Source organism: Acomys minous (assembly GCF_964271855.1).
Source record: "Acomys minous genome assembly, chromosome: 16".
In the NCBI taxonomy this organism is placed as follows: Eukaryota; Metazoa; Chordata; class Mammalia; order Rodentia; family Muridae; genus Acomys; species Acomys minous.
The window spans coordinates 59,303,122-59,317,693 of NC_140498.1; the positions used below are offsets into that span (position 1 = coordinate 59,303,122).

At 44.9% G+C, this 14,572-nt stretch overlaps 1 protein-coding gene across 12 annotated transcripts in view; it reads right to left on the reverse strand.

Annotated features, from left to right (window-relative positions):
• LOC311585997 (uncharacterized protein) overlaps positions 1-10,085 on the reverse strand; it is a 139,895-nt gene extending 129,810 nt beyond the window's left edge. For 6 of the 12 annotated variants that reach the window (XR_014775423.1, XR_014775424.1, XR_014775425.1 and 3 more), the window contains exon 1: positions 9,452-9,795. Coding sequence is in view for 4 of the 12 variants with exons in the window: in XM_084761754.1 (XP_084617880.1) it covers positions 9,452-9,586 (135 nt within the window). In the remaining 8 variants the exon portion in view is untranslated. Of the gene's footprint in view, positions 1-9,360; positions 9,796-9,872 lie in introns of those variants that run through there. The other 6 variants (XM_084761754.1, XM_084761758.1, XR_014775427.1 and 3 more) reach the window with 5 other exon arrangements.
• Positions 10,086-14,572: the final 4,487 nt, after the last annotated feature.

Here is a 14,572-nt window from a genome sequence, read left to right on the forward strand (position 1 = left end):
AGAGGAAGGATAGCAAGATACCAAGAAGAAACTCAATATTCTTAGAGCATATATAGGGGGAGGAGGTCTCCCTCAATCACAGACATAGGGGAGGGGAGAAGGGGGGAAGTGGGAGGGAGGGAAGAATGGGAGGAAAGAGAGGGCTAACAATCAAGATGTAATATGAACAAATTAATAAAAAAAAGAAAGAAAAAAAACTGACATCATGACATTTACAGGAATATAGGTGTACCTGAAAAAAAAAAATGACCCTAAGCAGTGTAACCAAGACTCAGAAACAGAAATATGGTATGCATTCATTAACAAATGTATATTAACTATTAGGTGAATGATAATTGAGCTACAGTTCACAGACCTAGAGAGGACAGGTAAAGAGAAGAGCTATAGGAGGAAGCCTGAGTCTTTCAAGAAAGAGGAAAAATAGACTCTGTGGGTAGACTGGGTAGATTGGAGACAGGAGTGGGAGAGAGTGCAGTGAAGGGAGGAACACATGGAATCAGGGTTGGTGTAGAAACCTAGTACTGGAGAAGATGGAGTCTGAACTGGCCATCCTTTGTAGCCAGGCGGGGCTTCCATGGTGGGACTGGGTTACAGTCGGCTGAGTTGTTGCCTGAAGAGCTCCCACGGATATCCCTGAACAGCCCAAGCCGATGCGAGGACAGAGGGTTGCTTCCTGAAAACGACAGCCTGGCCCCACTGCTGAGGACAAACTCCACCTTGCTTAGTGAGTGTAGAGAGGTAGAGGAAGTGTTTGGTATTGTTTGGCTGGCCTGTCTTGGAGGCCTGCTCTTTTCTGAAGAGGAAGCAGGTGTGTGGGGGTGGGGTGGGGAGTAGATCTGAGGAAGAAAAGGGTAGGAGATAGAGGGGGTAGCAAGGAAGCATGGAGAGAAGAAACAATGGTCAGGATATATTGTATGAGCACTTAAAGAAATGCTCATCATCCTTAGTCATCAGGAAAATGCAAATCAAAACAACTCTGAGATTCCACGTTACACCTGTCAGAAGGCTAAGATCAAAAACTCAAGTGACAGCACATTCTGGTGAGGATGTGGAGAAAGGGGAACACTTCCCCATTGTTGGTGGGAGTGCACACTTGTGCAAACACTTTGGAAATCAATCTGGTGTCTTCTCAGAAAATTGGGAATAGTGCTACCTCAAGACCCAGCTATACCACTCCTGAGCATATATTCAAAGGACATTTACTCACTATGTTCATAGCAGCTTTATTCATAATAGCCAGAATCTGGAAACAACCTAGATGTCCCTCAACTGAAGAATGGATAAAGAAAATTTACACTATGGAGTATTACTCTGCTATTAAAAACAAGGAAATCAAGCTGGGCAGTGGTGGCGCACGCCTTTAATCCCAGCACTTGGGAGGCAGAGGCAGGAGGATCGCTGTGAGTTCAAGGCCAGCCTGGTCTACAAAGTGAGTCCAGGACAGCCAAGGCTACACAGAGAAACCCTGTCCCAAAAAACCAAACCAAACCAAACCAATATCCAAAAACAAAACAAGGAAATCATGCAATTTGCAGGCAAATGGGTGGAACTAGAAAAGATCACTCTTAACGAGGTAACCCAGACCCAGAAAGACACACATGGTATATACTCACTTATAAGTGGATATTAGCCATGTAGTACAGGATAGCTATAGTACAATCCACAGACCCAAAGAAGTTAAGTAACAAGGAGGGCCCACAGGAGGATGCTCGGATCTGACCCAGAAGAGGAAACAGAACAGCAGAAGCAGATGAAGAGAGGGAACTGGGTAGGAGACAGTGTGGGGGAGGGAAACGAGGGTGGAGATCAGGTTATGGGGTGCAGGGGTGGGAGGTGAGAGGGCTCGAAGAGAGAAGGGAAACCAAGGGGGGCATCTCTGAGACAAGCTGGAGACCTCCAAGAGGGTAGAAATGGGGGTAACTCTAGCTGAGACTCTTAGTAGTAGGAGACGTGGAGCCTCAAGCGGCCATCTTCTAGCCAGGCAAGACACCTATTGGAGGGAGGGGAACACCAACCCACCCACAAAACCTTCAACCCGAGATTTACCTTGCCTACAGTAAGTTCGGGGACAAAGAGGGAGCAGAGACTGAGGGACTGTCTAACCAATGACTGATCCAATCTGAGTCAGAAAGCCAAGCCCTGACACTATTAATGATTCTCTGCTATGCTTGCAGCCAGGAGCCTAGCAGAACTGTCCTCTGAGAGGCTCCACCCAGCAACGGATCAAAATAGGCGCTGAGACCCATGGCCAACAGTAGGCAGAGCTCAGGGAGTCTTGTGAAAGCGTGGGGATAGAATAAAAGGACCCGGACGGGACAGGAACTCCACAAGACAACCAGCAGAGTCACCTAACCTGGGCCCACAGGGACTTAGAGACTAAAGCACCAACCAAAAAACATGTATGGTCTGGACCTAGGTCACCTACACATATGTAACTGATGGACAGATTAGTCTTCATGGGGGTTCCCTAGCAAGTGGGGCAGGGGCTGTTTCAGACATGGACTCTGTTGCCTGCTTTTGGATCACTTCCTCCTAGTGGGACCACCTTGCCTGGCCTCAGTGGAAGAGGATGCCCTCCGTCCTGATGAAGCGATGTTCTGGGGTAGATTGATATGGGAGTGGGGAGTCACTTTTTCTGAGAAGGGGAGAAAGAAAAGGGTAAAAAAGGGTGGGAGGGTGGGGGCAGGGGAAGGGGGGGAGAGGCTGCGGCTGGGACGCAAAGTGAATAAATAAACTATAAAAAATAAAAATAACAGATAGATAGGTGAGGGAGGGCAGGAGAAGGAGGGGGGAGGGAGGGAGGGAGAGAGAGGAAGAGAGAGAGATGGAGAGAGGGGAAGGAGGGAGGGAGGGAGAGAGGGAGAGAGAGAGAGAGAGAGAGAGAGAGAGAGAGAGAGAGAGAGATCCTAACAATTTATAATTGGAAAGCTAATTCCAAAGCTATATGACATGTGAAATATATCAGAATTCTCAATAGTATTATGAAGAAATAATACACTCGACACCATGTGACTTCTGTACTTACCACAAAGCTACAACAATCAAGAATGTGTACAATATTTGTGAAAGAGTGAGGGGATGGAGAGAAATGTCAAACACATAAGTCTAAAAACATATTCAAGTTTTCATCAAAAGACCTAAGGAAACTGCACCCCCCCCCAAAAAAAAGTGAACTTGACCAATGAAGTTGACCAAGGCACTGTATGTATATAGAAATTAAACACTGATTTCACAGCTTCTACAGAAATAATTCAAAGTGCCCCCTAAACCATTGTGTTTCTGATCCTCTATCTACTACTGATCTCTCTTCCTAACAGAGAGGCCCCACACTCTAGAGCTCTCTCTGTAAATGGGGGTGGGGTGGGGGGGGCGGGAGTGATCAAAAAGTTGGGCGATGGCTCTACAGGCCCTCATGCCCCTTGTGGTTTCAGGCAAACCCAGCCCCAACGAAGTCCACACACAAAACAATGTCGAGGAATAATTTAAAGTCCGCTTCCTGCCACCATAGTTGGATTGCACCAGGAAGGGCTGCTGTGAGAAGGGAGCCCAGGCCCTGGGACAGAGGATGGGGTATGTCAACCCTTACCCCGTCACAGGCAGGCACTGAGGGATGCTGGGAGAACCTGGCAGCCAGGTGTACTTTGATTTGTTACAAAGGTACCTCTGCCATTTGTCTATGGGTTTGATAAAATTATGGAGGAACAAGAAAGTTGAAATGATTTCATTATGATTTCAAAAAAATATTTTTAAAAAGCTGAAACAGGCTTTGTGGTTCAATATTCTTCAAAGACTAGACATATGAATAAGAAGAGCACACCAAGTATTGCTCACACCTGTTCTCTCAGGCTGTGCATTTTCAGACAGGAATAACAACGTTCCTGTTAGGCACAGCCACACCAGTTTCTCCAGATCTTCTGTGTTGGTTGAACTAGTGTACTACAGGGATTTGGTTTCTAGAAAGAAGTCTACTTCCTCATCCAAAATCTTGATTGCCTTGGTCTGTGAACCCCCCCAAAAATGGCCAGTTTAGACTTTACTGATGGACTAAAATTGATCACCTGACGACTCATGGCTGATGGGAACTGCTGTCAAATGAGGAGAGCTCTCAGCTTCCTTCCTCCACATCCCTTTCTCTGCTGTGACTACACCAGCCTCAGAGTTGGCCAGTGACCTCAATTCTTACACAGGTCCCTCTTTATTTGCAATCCACCTCCCCCCACCCCACCCCCCAAAAAACAAAAACAAGCCACGGAGGTCAGAGGTCACTTTTCCTTCACACTGACCAGTCTGGACCCAGCCTGAAAGGAGTTGCAGGAGGCCACAGCCCTATCTGCTGGAAATGGTAAGCAGTCCTAAATCCGGCACAGCTGCTTGACCCAGTTAGAGCAAAGCTGAGTAGAATGCTACAATTTCACCATTCTTCTATCTGTGACTTTTAGGGTTTGGTCTCTGTGTGTTGCATTATTGGCGACTTTCTGCATTCTCATTCAACTTATGTCTTTTCCTGAGGGGGGGGGAGGGGGAAATGTCTGTTTCTTTGTTTGTTTGTTTTAAGGAAAATCCTAAAACTAATTTTATCTGGCCACAATTTGGAAGTCTTCCTTATGCCCTGGAGATCATTAAGCACAGATAAGCCCTTAGGGAGAGGAAGCCGTCACTCCAGGAATCTTCTCAGGGTATCTGCCCCCGAGCTAACTCAATTGGTGCAGGGAAAACAGAGACAAACTCTGATGCCGGGAGAAAAGGCTCCAGATTCAAGGCATCTTTTTATCACAGGCTTAGGGCTCTCTGACTATGGAGTTTAAAGATGGAGAGGGGCTTGTACAGGGTACACCCCTGAAGGCATAGAACTCGGTAAATAAGATAGATTGACTAAAATAAATGTTTCCTACTTTATAGCGTACATGATTAAACATACAGTAAAAGACGTTAGGTCTTAGTGTTTGCTATTCATAAAAAGGCCGGTTCAGATATTTTGTTTGTCTGGAGTGCTCTCCAACTACAAGCACTGCCCGCTTACAGGCAGGCTGTCATATAATAAACGTGTTTGCTTTGGAGGAGATGTGCTTTAGATCTTTAAATTAGAGTTACGGGGCTAATAATAAAATCTGTTCTGTTTATCTTTTCTCATCGTGACTGAAGGTGTAACCCTGGCCATGTAACAAAAAATCAAACACATAGTCTGTACTTCTTGGATTATCACTAGTATGTCCTTGCTCTGTGACACCTGTGTAAGCAAAGAAACACCAGGTTCCTAGTGAGTCAGAGCAGCTTACAGGGCCTGGTTGCTACTAAGTCCGGGCTGTGAGAGTCCTCTGAGCATCACGTCTGACTCCCTCCCTCCTTGCTGAATCTTTATCTCCTCTCAGGGCAGCCCTGTCAGCAAGACCCTCCAACTCTCCTCTGTGCTGGGGAAGGTCCCTGGCTACCTGACTGTCATCTAGGCACTGGGCAGCAGAGATAGGATTAGGTAGGTGTTCAAAGCAAGTCTTAAATTACAGAGCACGAGGAAAGGCTGAGCTACATGAGACACTGCTTTAAACAGAAACAAATATGAAAGCCCCTGAGTAAAAGGAATGAGAGTCTAAATGACTGGGAAACATTAGAGAATAAAAACAAATAAGAGATTAAAGCAATGACACATAAAGAAAATGAAATTTAAATAGGAATACTAACAATGGGCTTTTTTTTTTTTTTTTTTTTTTTTTTTTTTTGGTTTTTCGAGACAGGGTTTCTCTGTGTAGCCTTGGCCATCCTGGACTGACTTTGTAGACCAGGCTGGCCTTGAACTCACAGCGATCCGCCTGCCTCTGCCTCCCGAGTGCTGGGATTAAAGGCGTGCGCCACCACGCCCGGCTAACAATGGGCTTTTTAAAAAGATAAATAAAATTGAAAAAAAAATACAAAGTTATACTGATTCTGACAAAGAGCAGGCCGTTCCCTGGTATAGGAAATAACATTTTTACAAGATTCTGTGTGACCTTGCCCCTGTGTGCAAGGTTAGCTGCTGAGATCTGTAACCTGACACACACAGCCGCAGCCAATAGCCTGTGTCTCAAATTTCTGAGCTGACTTAACGAGACTACGAGGATTGCACATACCTGTACAGAGAACAGTCCCTTAGTTAGAAATTCAGTACTCACTGGCTCAAGCTAACCTACCCAAATTGCACATCCACCAATCTGGTCTGTTTTCATTCACATGCATGAATTAATACATACTTGGAAATCACAAATTCACTCGCCCTGCCCTGAGGCAGGTCCTTCTTCATAATGGGGCCCCCAGCAGCTGACCCCCTTAAACTGTGGTCTGTGATCCAGCTATGGCCTACCCTGTTTCCCCCTGCAGTGAACACAGTAAACTGCTCCTCCTGGTCTGCTCTGAAGGCGGAAGCCATGATCCACATGCAAATCCGTTTCCTGTAACTGCAATGGAGAGGTCATGACAGGACTCAAATGGTTAATTTTAAAATTCTGTGGTGGTACAGGCCTTTAACTTAAGAATTTAGTAAGTTTAATCAAAAGGAAAGCAAGCTCATTGTCCTGGGGCGGGGGCAACAGACTGGGATCAAGTGACCTATTGTTTAAAAAAACAAAACAAAACTCAGTCTTTGCATTTTACCAATAAAGACTCGGGAGACAGATGCTAGGGTGAAAGCCTGCTAGCTCAGAGAGGCAGAGAGCACCCAGCTGACCTTCCTCCTTTCCCAGTGCCCAGCAGAAACCCCGCCTTCCCTAAGCTCTTTAAAAACTGACTTATCCAACTGAATGTCCCCCTTTTCTGCTTTCTGTGCGTCTCTCTATCCTCCTGATTCCCTCTTATTCTCTATGGTTTTCCTATTCTTACTTCCTGTCAACTGGTTGCTTCCTCTGGTTGACCTATGGTTGCCTTAATTTAATCCTATTTGCAGTAAACTCTTGGATTATAGGTGTCTTCTGGGGCTGAGCTATACCACAACTAGAAACAGGTTTATCCAGTAAATAATGCAATCTCAGAAACATTTTTTTAAAAAGGCTGAAGATGCAGGTATTCTCAGGGAGAAATCAATGCACACACAATTAAAAGATTAATTAAGAAAAAAAAAATCCCTTTAATGACAGCATGCATTCAGCACTGGCTAATGCTCAAAGAGGAGCCAGCTGGGAACAGAATTTGGGTTTTACATATGCTGTCACCCTTAAGTCTCAAGCTGGGCGTGGTGGCGCATGCCTTTAATCCCAGCCCTTGGGAGGCAGAGGCAGGTGGATTGCTGTGAGTTTGAGGCCAGCCTGGTCTAAGAAGCGAGTCCAGGACAGCCAAGGCTACACAGAGAGACCCTGTCTCAAAAAACCAAAAAAACCCCACCCTTATGTCTCTCTCTCTCTCTTTTTTTTAATAAAGATTTTATTTATTATGTATACAGTGTTTAAAAGCCAGAAGAGGGCATGAGATCACATTATAGGTGGTTGTGAGCCACCATGTGGTTGCTGGGAATTGAACTCAGGACCTTTGGAAGAACAACAGAACAGTCAGTGCTCTTAACCTCTGAGCCATCTCTCCAGCCCCTTAAGTCTCTTTTAGGCTATGTTTTTGAACAATTTAAATATGGACTGGAGACTGCAAGTCTAGCCACTGAGACAGATGGGATACTTTACACAGCAAAGATATTCCCAGGAATATTTCTTAAATACACCAGTGCTCCCAAACAGCAGGTCACTCTTCAGTGACAGGGCCTCAAGCGGAAGGTCACAGAGGATGAGAAAGAGAGGAGAAGTAGAAGGTAAAAGGTATAAACGCTGCAGTCGTAAGGTCTTGAACATGTCTTATCCTAAGTAAGCTTCTTAAAAAGAACAGCATCATGCCAGGCGTGGTGGCGCACACCTTAAATCCCAGCACTCAGGAGGCAGAGGCAGGTGGATCAATGTAAGTTTGAGGCCAGCCTGGTCTACAAAGTGAGTCCAAGACAGCCAAGGCTACACAGAGAAAGCCTGTCTCGAAAAACCAAAAAAAAAAAAAATTTAAAAAAAGAAGAAGAACAGTATCTTGTATACTGCTAATAGGGGGAAATGGAAGGAAATCAGAGACTTCTATGAAGTCAGGAGAAACTACCATAAAATGGGAGGAATTCAGGAGGAGTCTAATAAAGATGTTGGGCAAGAGATACAAGCGGACCTTAAGAGTGTCGCTGGAAAAAAAAAAGTGTCGCTGACCAAGCCTACAGTGAACGTGGGACTGACAAGCGTGACATGGTGGGAAAAGCTGGGTTCCCGGGATCCGAAGCAATCTCTCTCCCCAAGGGCCCTGGCCCCAGACCATTACCAGCTCTCCCAAACTGTGGAGAAGGAGCTCTAGTTTATTCTAAATACATCAGAACTTTAAAGGAACGCTCCCCCAGCCTAGGCCCCAGGCTGCCACTGGCTCTGCCAAGCATGTTCTCGGGTTTGAGAAGGAGCTATGTCATTCTCCATACCCGAGGGCCTCCGGGAAAGCCTTGCTTGATCAAGGGAGCCCTCATCACAACAGTCCTTTTCCTTTTCAAAGAGCTGCCACCTGGTGTGGACTTGCCCGCGTAGCCGAACTACGTTTTTCCCAAAAAGAAAACTTTATGTCACACCAGGCCTTAATGTTGGTTGTGACCCTGTGACGCCCCATGGAGCAGCTTGTGAGAGGCCTGTTCTCTGATAGGAGGATGGGCCCGGTGGCTGGCTGTAAATCAGAGCTGTCTCCTTTGGGATGGTTTGGAGGCAAATGTCTGCACACTCCTGGTGAACACAGCAAACATGTGTGTCCTAGCACGCTAATCTCTAACAGGCCTGGTTAGCACACTGCTCATCTGTGGGGTGTTGTAGAGCAGTCCTCCTCAGCTAAATTCCACTTGGTGTCACTTACTGTGTCCTAAGCGAAGGTAAATCCTTTACAGCATCAACTCTACTCTACGACACAGCTTAATATTGGGGTGCTACCCACCACAGGAGACGCCTTTTACAGACTCCACAAAATTAACTCCAAATAGATCTTACACCTAAATATTAAATGCTGAGGGCAGAATTTGTAGAAAATACTAAAAGAAAATGGGGTGTGTGTGTGTGTGTGTGTGTGTGTGTGTGTGTGAGAGAGAGAGAGAGAGAGAGACAGACAGACAGACAGACAGACACACACACACACACACACACACACACACACACACACACACACACACACACACACACTCCGAGTTTGGCATCCTGCCAAGAATGTTTCTACCCACAAGCCCCTGCTGCGAACGCTTTGCGCCGCGTACGCAGCGCCCATAGCGAAGTTATTCAGGTCCCACCGCCGGGTCCAGGGAGTGACTAGGACTAAAAGGGACCTCAAAGGGGGCCACATCTGGCTGCCACCTACCACCCAGCCCCAGGGACGACCCACCACACCAGCTCCTCCACTGCTCTGCCGCCTTTTACTCCCCGTCGAGGGCAGTGACCCCTGCGCTCACCATGTCTCGGCTTCGGAGCTCGCCTGAGTTCCCCTCAAAGCGCCCAGCAGTAGTGCCCGGGGCACATCTCTCGGAACCAGTCAAGCCTGCTAAGCCACAGAGCTGAACGGGCCGCACGGTACCCGGAAGAACCATCCCCCTCTCCTGACTGACAGGTCCACCTGGAGGCCATCATTGGCCAGTGCGTCTTGAGTGACATGAGCACCTCCCTTAGGGTTAGAGTGTGCTGAAGGGACAGAGCACAGTCGTTCCAGGGCCAGATCTTTTCCAGCTATGCAGAGATGTGCATTTCAAGCACTTGTGTAGTCCTCCAATAGCCTACCCGCTGTCTTCCCGCCCCGCCCAGGGAGGACCCACCACTCCAGCTCCCACTGCTCAGCCGCCCGCTCCTCCCCTTGGTGTTCGGCTGCACCGCGCTTACCATGCCAGGACTTCGGAGCTTGCCTGAGCTCCCCTCACAGCGCTCAGTAAGCACCTTCCCCTTCTTCCTCCTGAAATCAAGGCGGACAGCTCGCCTATGCAGTTCCCAAAATTAACCTGTACACCTCACCTGCGCAAAACCAGGTAACTTCCTGGAATGCTGGGAATTGTAGTTCTTGGGAAGTAACAAAGCCTCATGGGAAAGTACGGTGGCCTAATTAATTTGTTCTATAAGCCCCTACAACTGCTGGGAATTTCCGAGGAATTGGTCATTACCAAGGTCCATCTCTTGGTCAGTATTTAATAGTTAATAAACGCTTGCTTTAAATTTGGCTGAAAATTGTGAAGTTCGTTTTTCTGTCAAAACTCAAGAGTAACACATAACCTATCACTGAACTTGCAGTGTGATTAAAGATCTGTCCCACAAGTGGAAGGGTGCCCAGAGTATTAGCAATTAAAGAGAGATTTTAGGAGACAAGATTTTTGTTTTGTGTCTTCATGCTGGCTTCAAGTAAACTGCAGCGACTTTTCACATGCTAGGTATGAGACAACCCTGGGAGAAAAGCAGTTGACAGATGACAAACACTATGGAGGACTGTTGTTAGCCAGCGCATCTTCCTCAGTGGGAAGCGTGGGGGGCGGGGGGGGGGGACGACACGCTGAATTAGTAAAGGTTTTCTAGATGAATATAGGTGATAGAGTGAATCTCTCTGTGTTTGTAGACAGCGGATTCATTAGGCGATCACACGGGCTGTTGTCCAGCTATTCCAACAATGGCTGTCTACCAGTGGAAAGTTGAAGAATCCAGCAGGTTCAGTCCATGTGGCTAAATGTCTCAGCTGGACTTCAGTATATACCAGAATTCCAAACGAGTAGTCTCTAATGCCAGGAAGAGGAGGAGGAGGAGGAGGAGGAGGAGGAGGAGGAGGAGGAGGAGGAAGAACTTGCTAGCCACAGCAAATTCAAGCAGACAAAAAGAGGGACCATTTGCAATGTCCTTTATATAAAGTAGGCCGCCACCAGAAGCCGTGGCCTTGACTAAAGTTAGATCTTAGCACCTCCAAAGATCCCCCCCCCCTCCCGCTCCACGGCAGGCAAGAAGACCTTGGGAGTCATTTCCAAAGTAATGCTTTTCTACAACAGTGGCAGCATTGATATTTTCTAGGGGAGTCTGGATACTCACATATAGGTTTGCCTACTCCTAAGTATGCTGTTAAGTCCCCTTCTGAACATTGTCACAACGTCAGAGCAGAGCTATTTAAGGGCATACTTAGCTCAAAGTCATGTAGAAACATATATAAATTACAAAAAATGATAAACAGAAATGCCTCTGGAATGCTCATCTTGTACCACAAGCTCTTAGCTGAAAATAAGCAAATGACACCACAAAAGGAGACTGCATGGGGGCGGGGAAGGGGTGCTGTGCTACCTGTCAGTTATGATGTGTGACCTAACAGATAGATGTATCCGTGCCACAATTCTCACATATGCAAATGGCACAGAACACAAATTCAGAAAACATCAAGGAAGTCACCTATCAACACTGTGGACACAGTTCCTAGAGGAACAGTTTTGCTGAGCTATTTTAAGCTCACCATAAGGCTGTTTTTGCCTCTGAGCAGGCTGGTTCAGAGAAAGACCACCGCTGCTTACAAGCAGGGCCAGAAGGAATTAACTTGCACTAGCCCTGGCTGTTCTCGGTCTCAGGGCTGTGACGTCACTGTATAGGATTCTATTTTAAGCTTTATTTGTATTTTATATGTATATGTATATGTATATGCATGTGTTTCTGTGCAGTACCAACAGGAGCCAGAAGATGGCAGGAGAAGCTTGGGCCTGGAGTTACAGGAAATGGTTACCCACCAACTGCCCTCTGTAACAACACTCACAGTTCTTAAGTGCTGTGCTATGTCTCTGGCCACTTAAAATTTATTTATGTATTATTTTTTAATACATTTTAATTAAAACATATTATATCACTTTCCCCTTCCTGTCCTCTCTCCATCCCTTCTCAAATTATTCCCAGCCAATTTCTTTCTTCTTATGAATGTGTGAATAGGGGGCTGGAGAGATGGCTCAGTGGTTAAGAGCACTGGCAGTTCTTCCAGAGGTCATGAGTTCAATTCTCAGCAACCACATGATGGCTCACAACCATCTATGATGTGATCTGATGCCTGCCCTCTTCTGGCCTGCAGGTGTACATGCAAGCAGAGTACTATATACATAATAAATAAATAAACCTTAAAAAAAAAGAATGTGTGACTAAGTATGCTCAAATATATGAATAAAGCTTACTAAGTCCGTTTCTGCTGACTGTGTGTATTGGTTTCAAGACTGGCCGCAGTGCTGAATAGGGAGATGATGTTCGCCTGAGGCTAGTTCTCCACTTGGAGAAGAATTTCCATCTGGAGTGAATTCTGCTAATGATCTCGTGACCTCTTGGCTATCTGTAGAAGCAGACTGACCTCACCTATGTTTTGCTATAGAGGCAGACCTTACCCAAATTCCCCAGAATGATTATTCCATACTCTTTCTTTCCTAGAGCATTACCTAGGACATCAAAAGAGATGTCACATGTGCTTTATGGCTGGCTGACCTCTATGCTATTGATCAGAGACCACATTAAATTCTAGGCCTTTTAGCCTTAGAACCTACATTCATGGCCTGGAATTGGACCGATTGGGCTGATTGTTGCCTGGAAATCTTTCCCCCAAGTTGTGCTGTGCTTTAAATATGCTGGCAATGAACTGCCTATCATCAGCCTCCGCCACGTCTGATCCAGGTTGACAAACTCAATCTGCTTTGGGGTTTCATTCTTCTTTCTTTTATCTTTCATTTGCTTCCCTGTCTGATAACTGCAGAGACCCCTCAACAGAAATTAGACCCCCAAAGGACCTAGGATGCCTTGGACAGGGAACATTTATCAGGAATAGACAACTTGGAGTGGAAAAAAAAAATCCCCCAGAAGCTAAGAGCACTGAAGTTTCTTTCAGAGTGCCCAGGTTTCATTCCCAGCACATAAGGCAGCTCACTACTATCTGTAACTCACGTCCTAGGCCAACAGGCATGAATTGACTACAAAGACACACATACAAGCAAAACAATCATACAAATAAAATAACAACTAAGATTCTTTTGGCAAGAGGCATGGTGGTGGTAGGGAAGACTTGTACCACAAAACTTATTGTTCAAGTTAGGTATAGTAGTGTATTTCTTCAATCCCAACACTCAGAGCACAGGAAGATGACTGTGCGTGTGCTACATAGTCAGCACACACACATTGAAAAGAAGAGCAAGGCTAAATAACATAGATAAAAAGGAACACTAGAGAGTTGGGACAATACAATACTTCTTAAGGTCATTTCATATGTTTGCCACCAGGGCCTATACAATCATGATCAAAAATGAACATTGCCAAGCATGGTAGCATATGCCATTAATCTGGACACTTTGGAGGCAAAGCCATATCCATGAATTTGAGGTCACACTGGTCTACATAGTAACTTCCATAGTATAACCCATTTTTTAAATTAAATTAAATTTTTTTTACATATTCATTTATATTATTGTACATGTATACAATAAACCACCCACAGCAAGAAGAACCGTGGCACAATCAGGAATTATATAAATGTTACATTCTTAATGTTTTGGCTACTTGTATTTGGTGGCCTTGAAGAAAACATCTTTCCTATCTTGATGCATCTAAAATTCTGAACGTAAATCATTATCTATCATATCTGGTCATTATCACCTTAAAACATCTATCTAGACCTAAAAACATATTAACCCCTAAACAATTAAGCTTAATTGTAAGACTAAACTATCTGGTCTTCAACCCAATGAGAGACTTGAAAAGGAATAAAATTAATTACCTGAGTAGACAGAGGGTACAGGTTAGCAGCATCCCAAATGAGAAGACGACAGAGACAGATTGCTATCTGAGCAGTCAGCCAAAACTATATAAAACATTGGAGCATCATCTTCAGCCTTTTGGCCCGATATATCTGACAGACATATTTTTGAGGCAGGGACTATTAAGGGCTTGCTTACCCTGTTTTGGAAGAATTTGGTTGTTGACTCTGCCTGCATCCAAGATTACCTTTTTTTAGGCAGAATTCTGTCTGTGGTAGAAACAAGGACAATTTGCCCAGTGGCTTGTTTGCCATATTTGAAGCCATCTTCATAAGGAGGTTCTTTGATGCTCATCGTCCTCTTTGAGGTAGGCTGGGTGTTGTCAGGAGTTAACCTGTCTCATTGTCAATGAATCTTTAAAATAATGAGAAAAAATTTAATGTCATATTCTGTATGTCCCTGAGGTTTTTGAAGACCTTATCTAACTATTTTACCTTATCTTTCTATAGAATCATCTCTCTCTGTTGCATCTAAGATTCTTGTGATAAAAATAGACTAGTAATTGATATGACCATGATTTGATCAACTAATAATTAACTTTATAACTTACTTATCCTAAACAGCCTGCAATAGCACTTTTGTATTGGACGTCAACCTTCTATTACAATTGAGTTATATGGGTACAGTACTGCACATTAGAGTAAAAATATAATCTTAAATTTGAATTCTATACCACTGTATCTAAAATTAAACTTACTTTGCATCTATATATAAAATTCTATGCCAGTGAATTAAAAAATAACCTTGTGAGTGACAATTAAGGCATTAAGTTGAGGAGTAGATTCA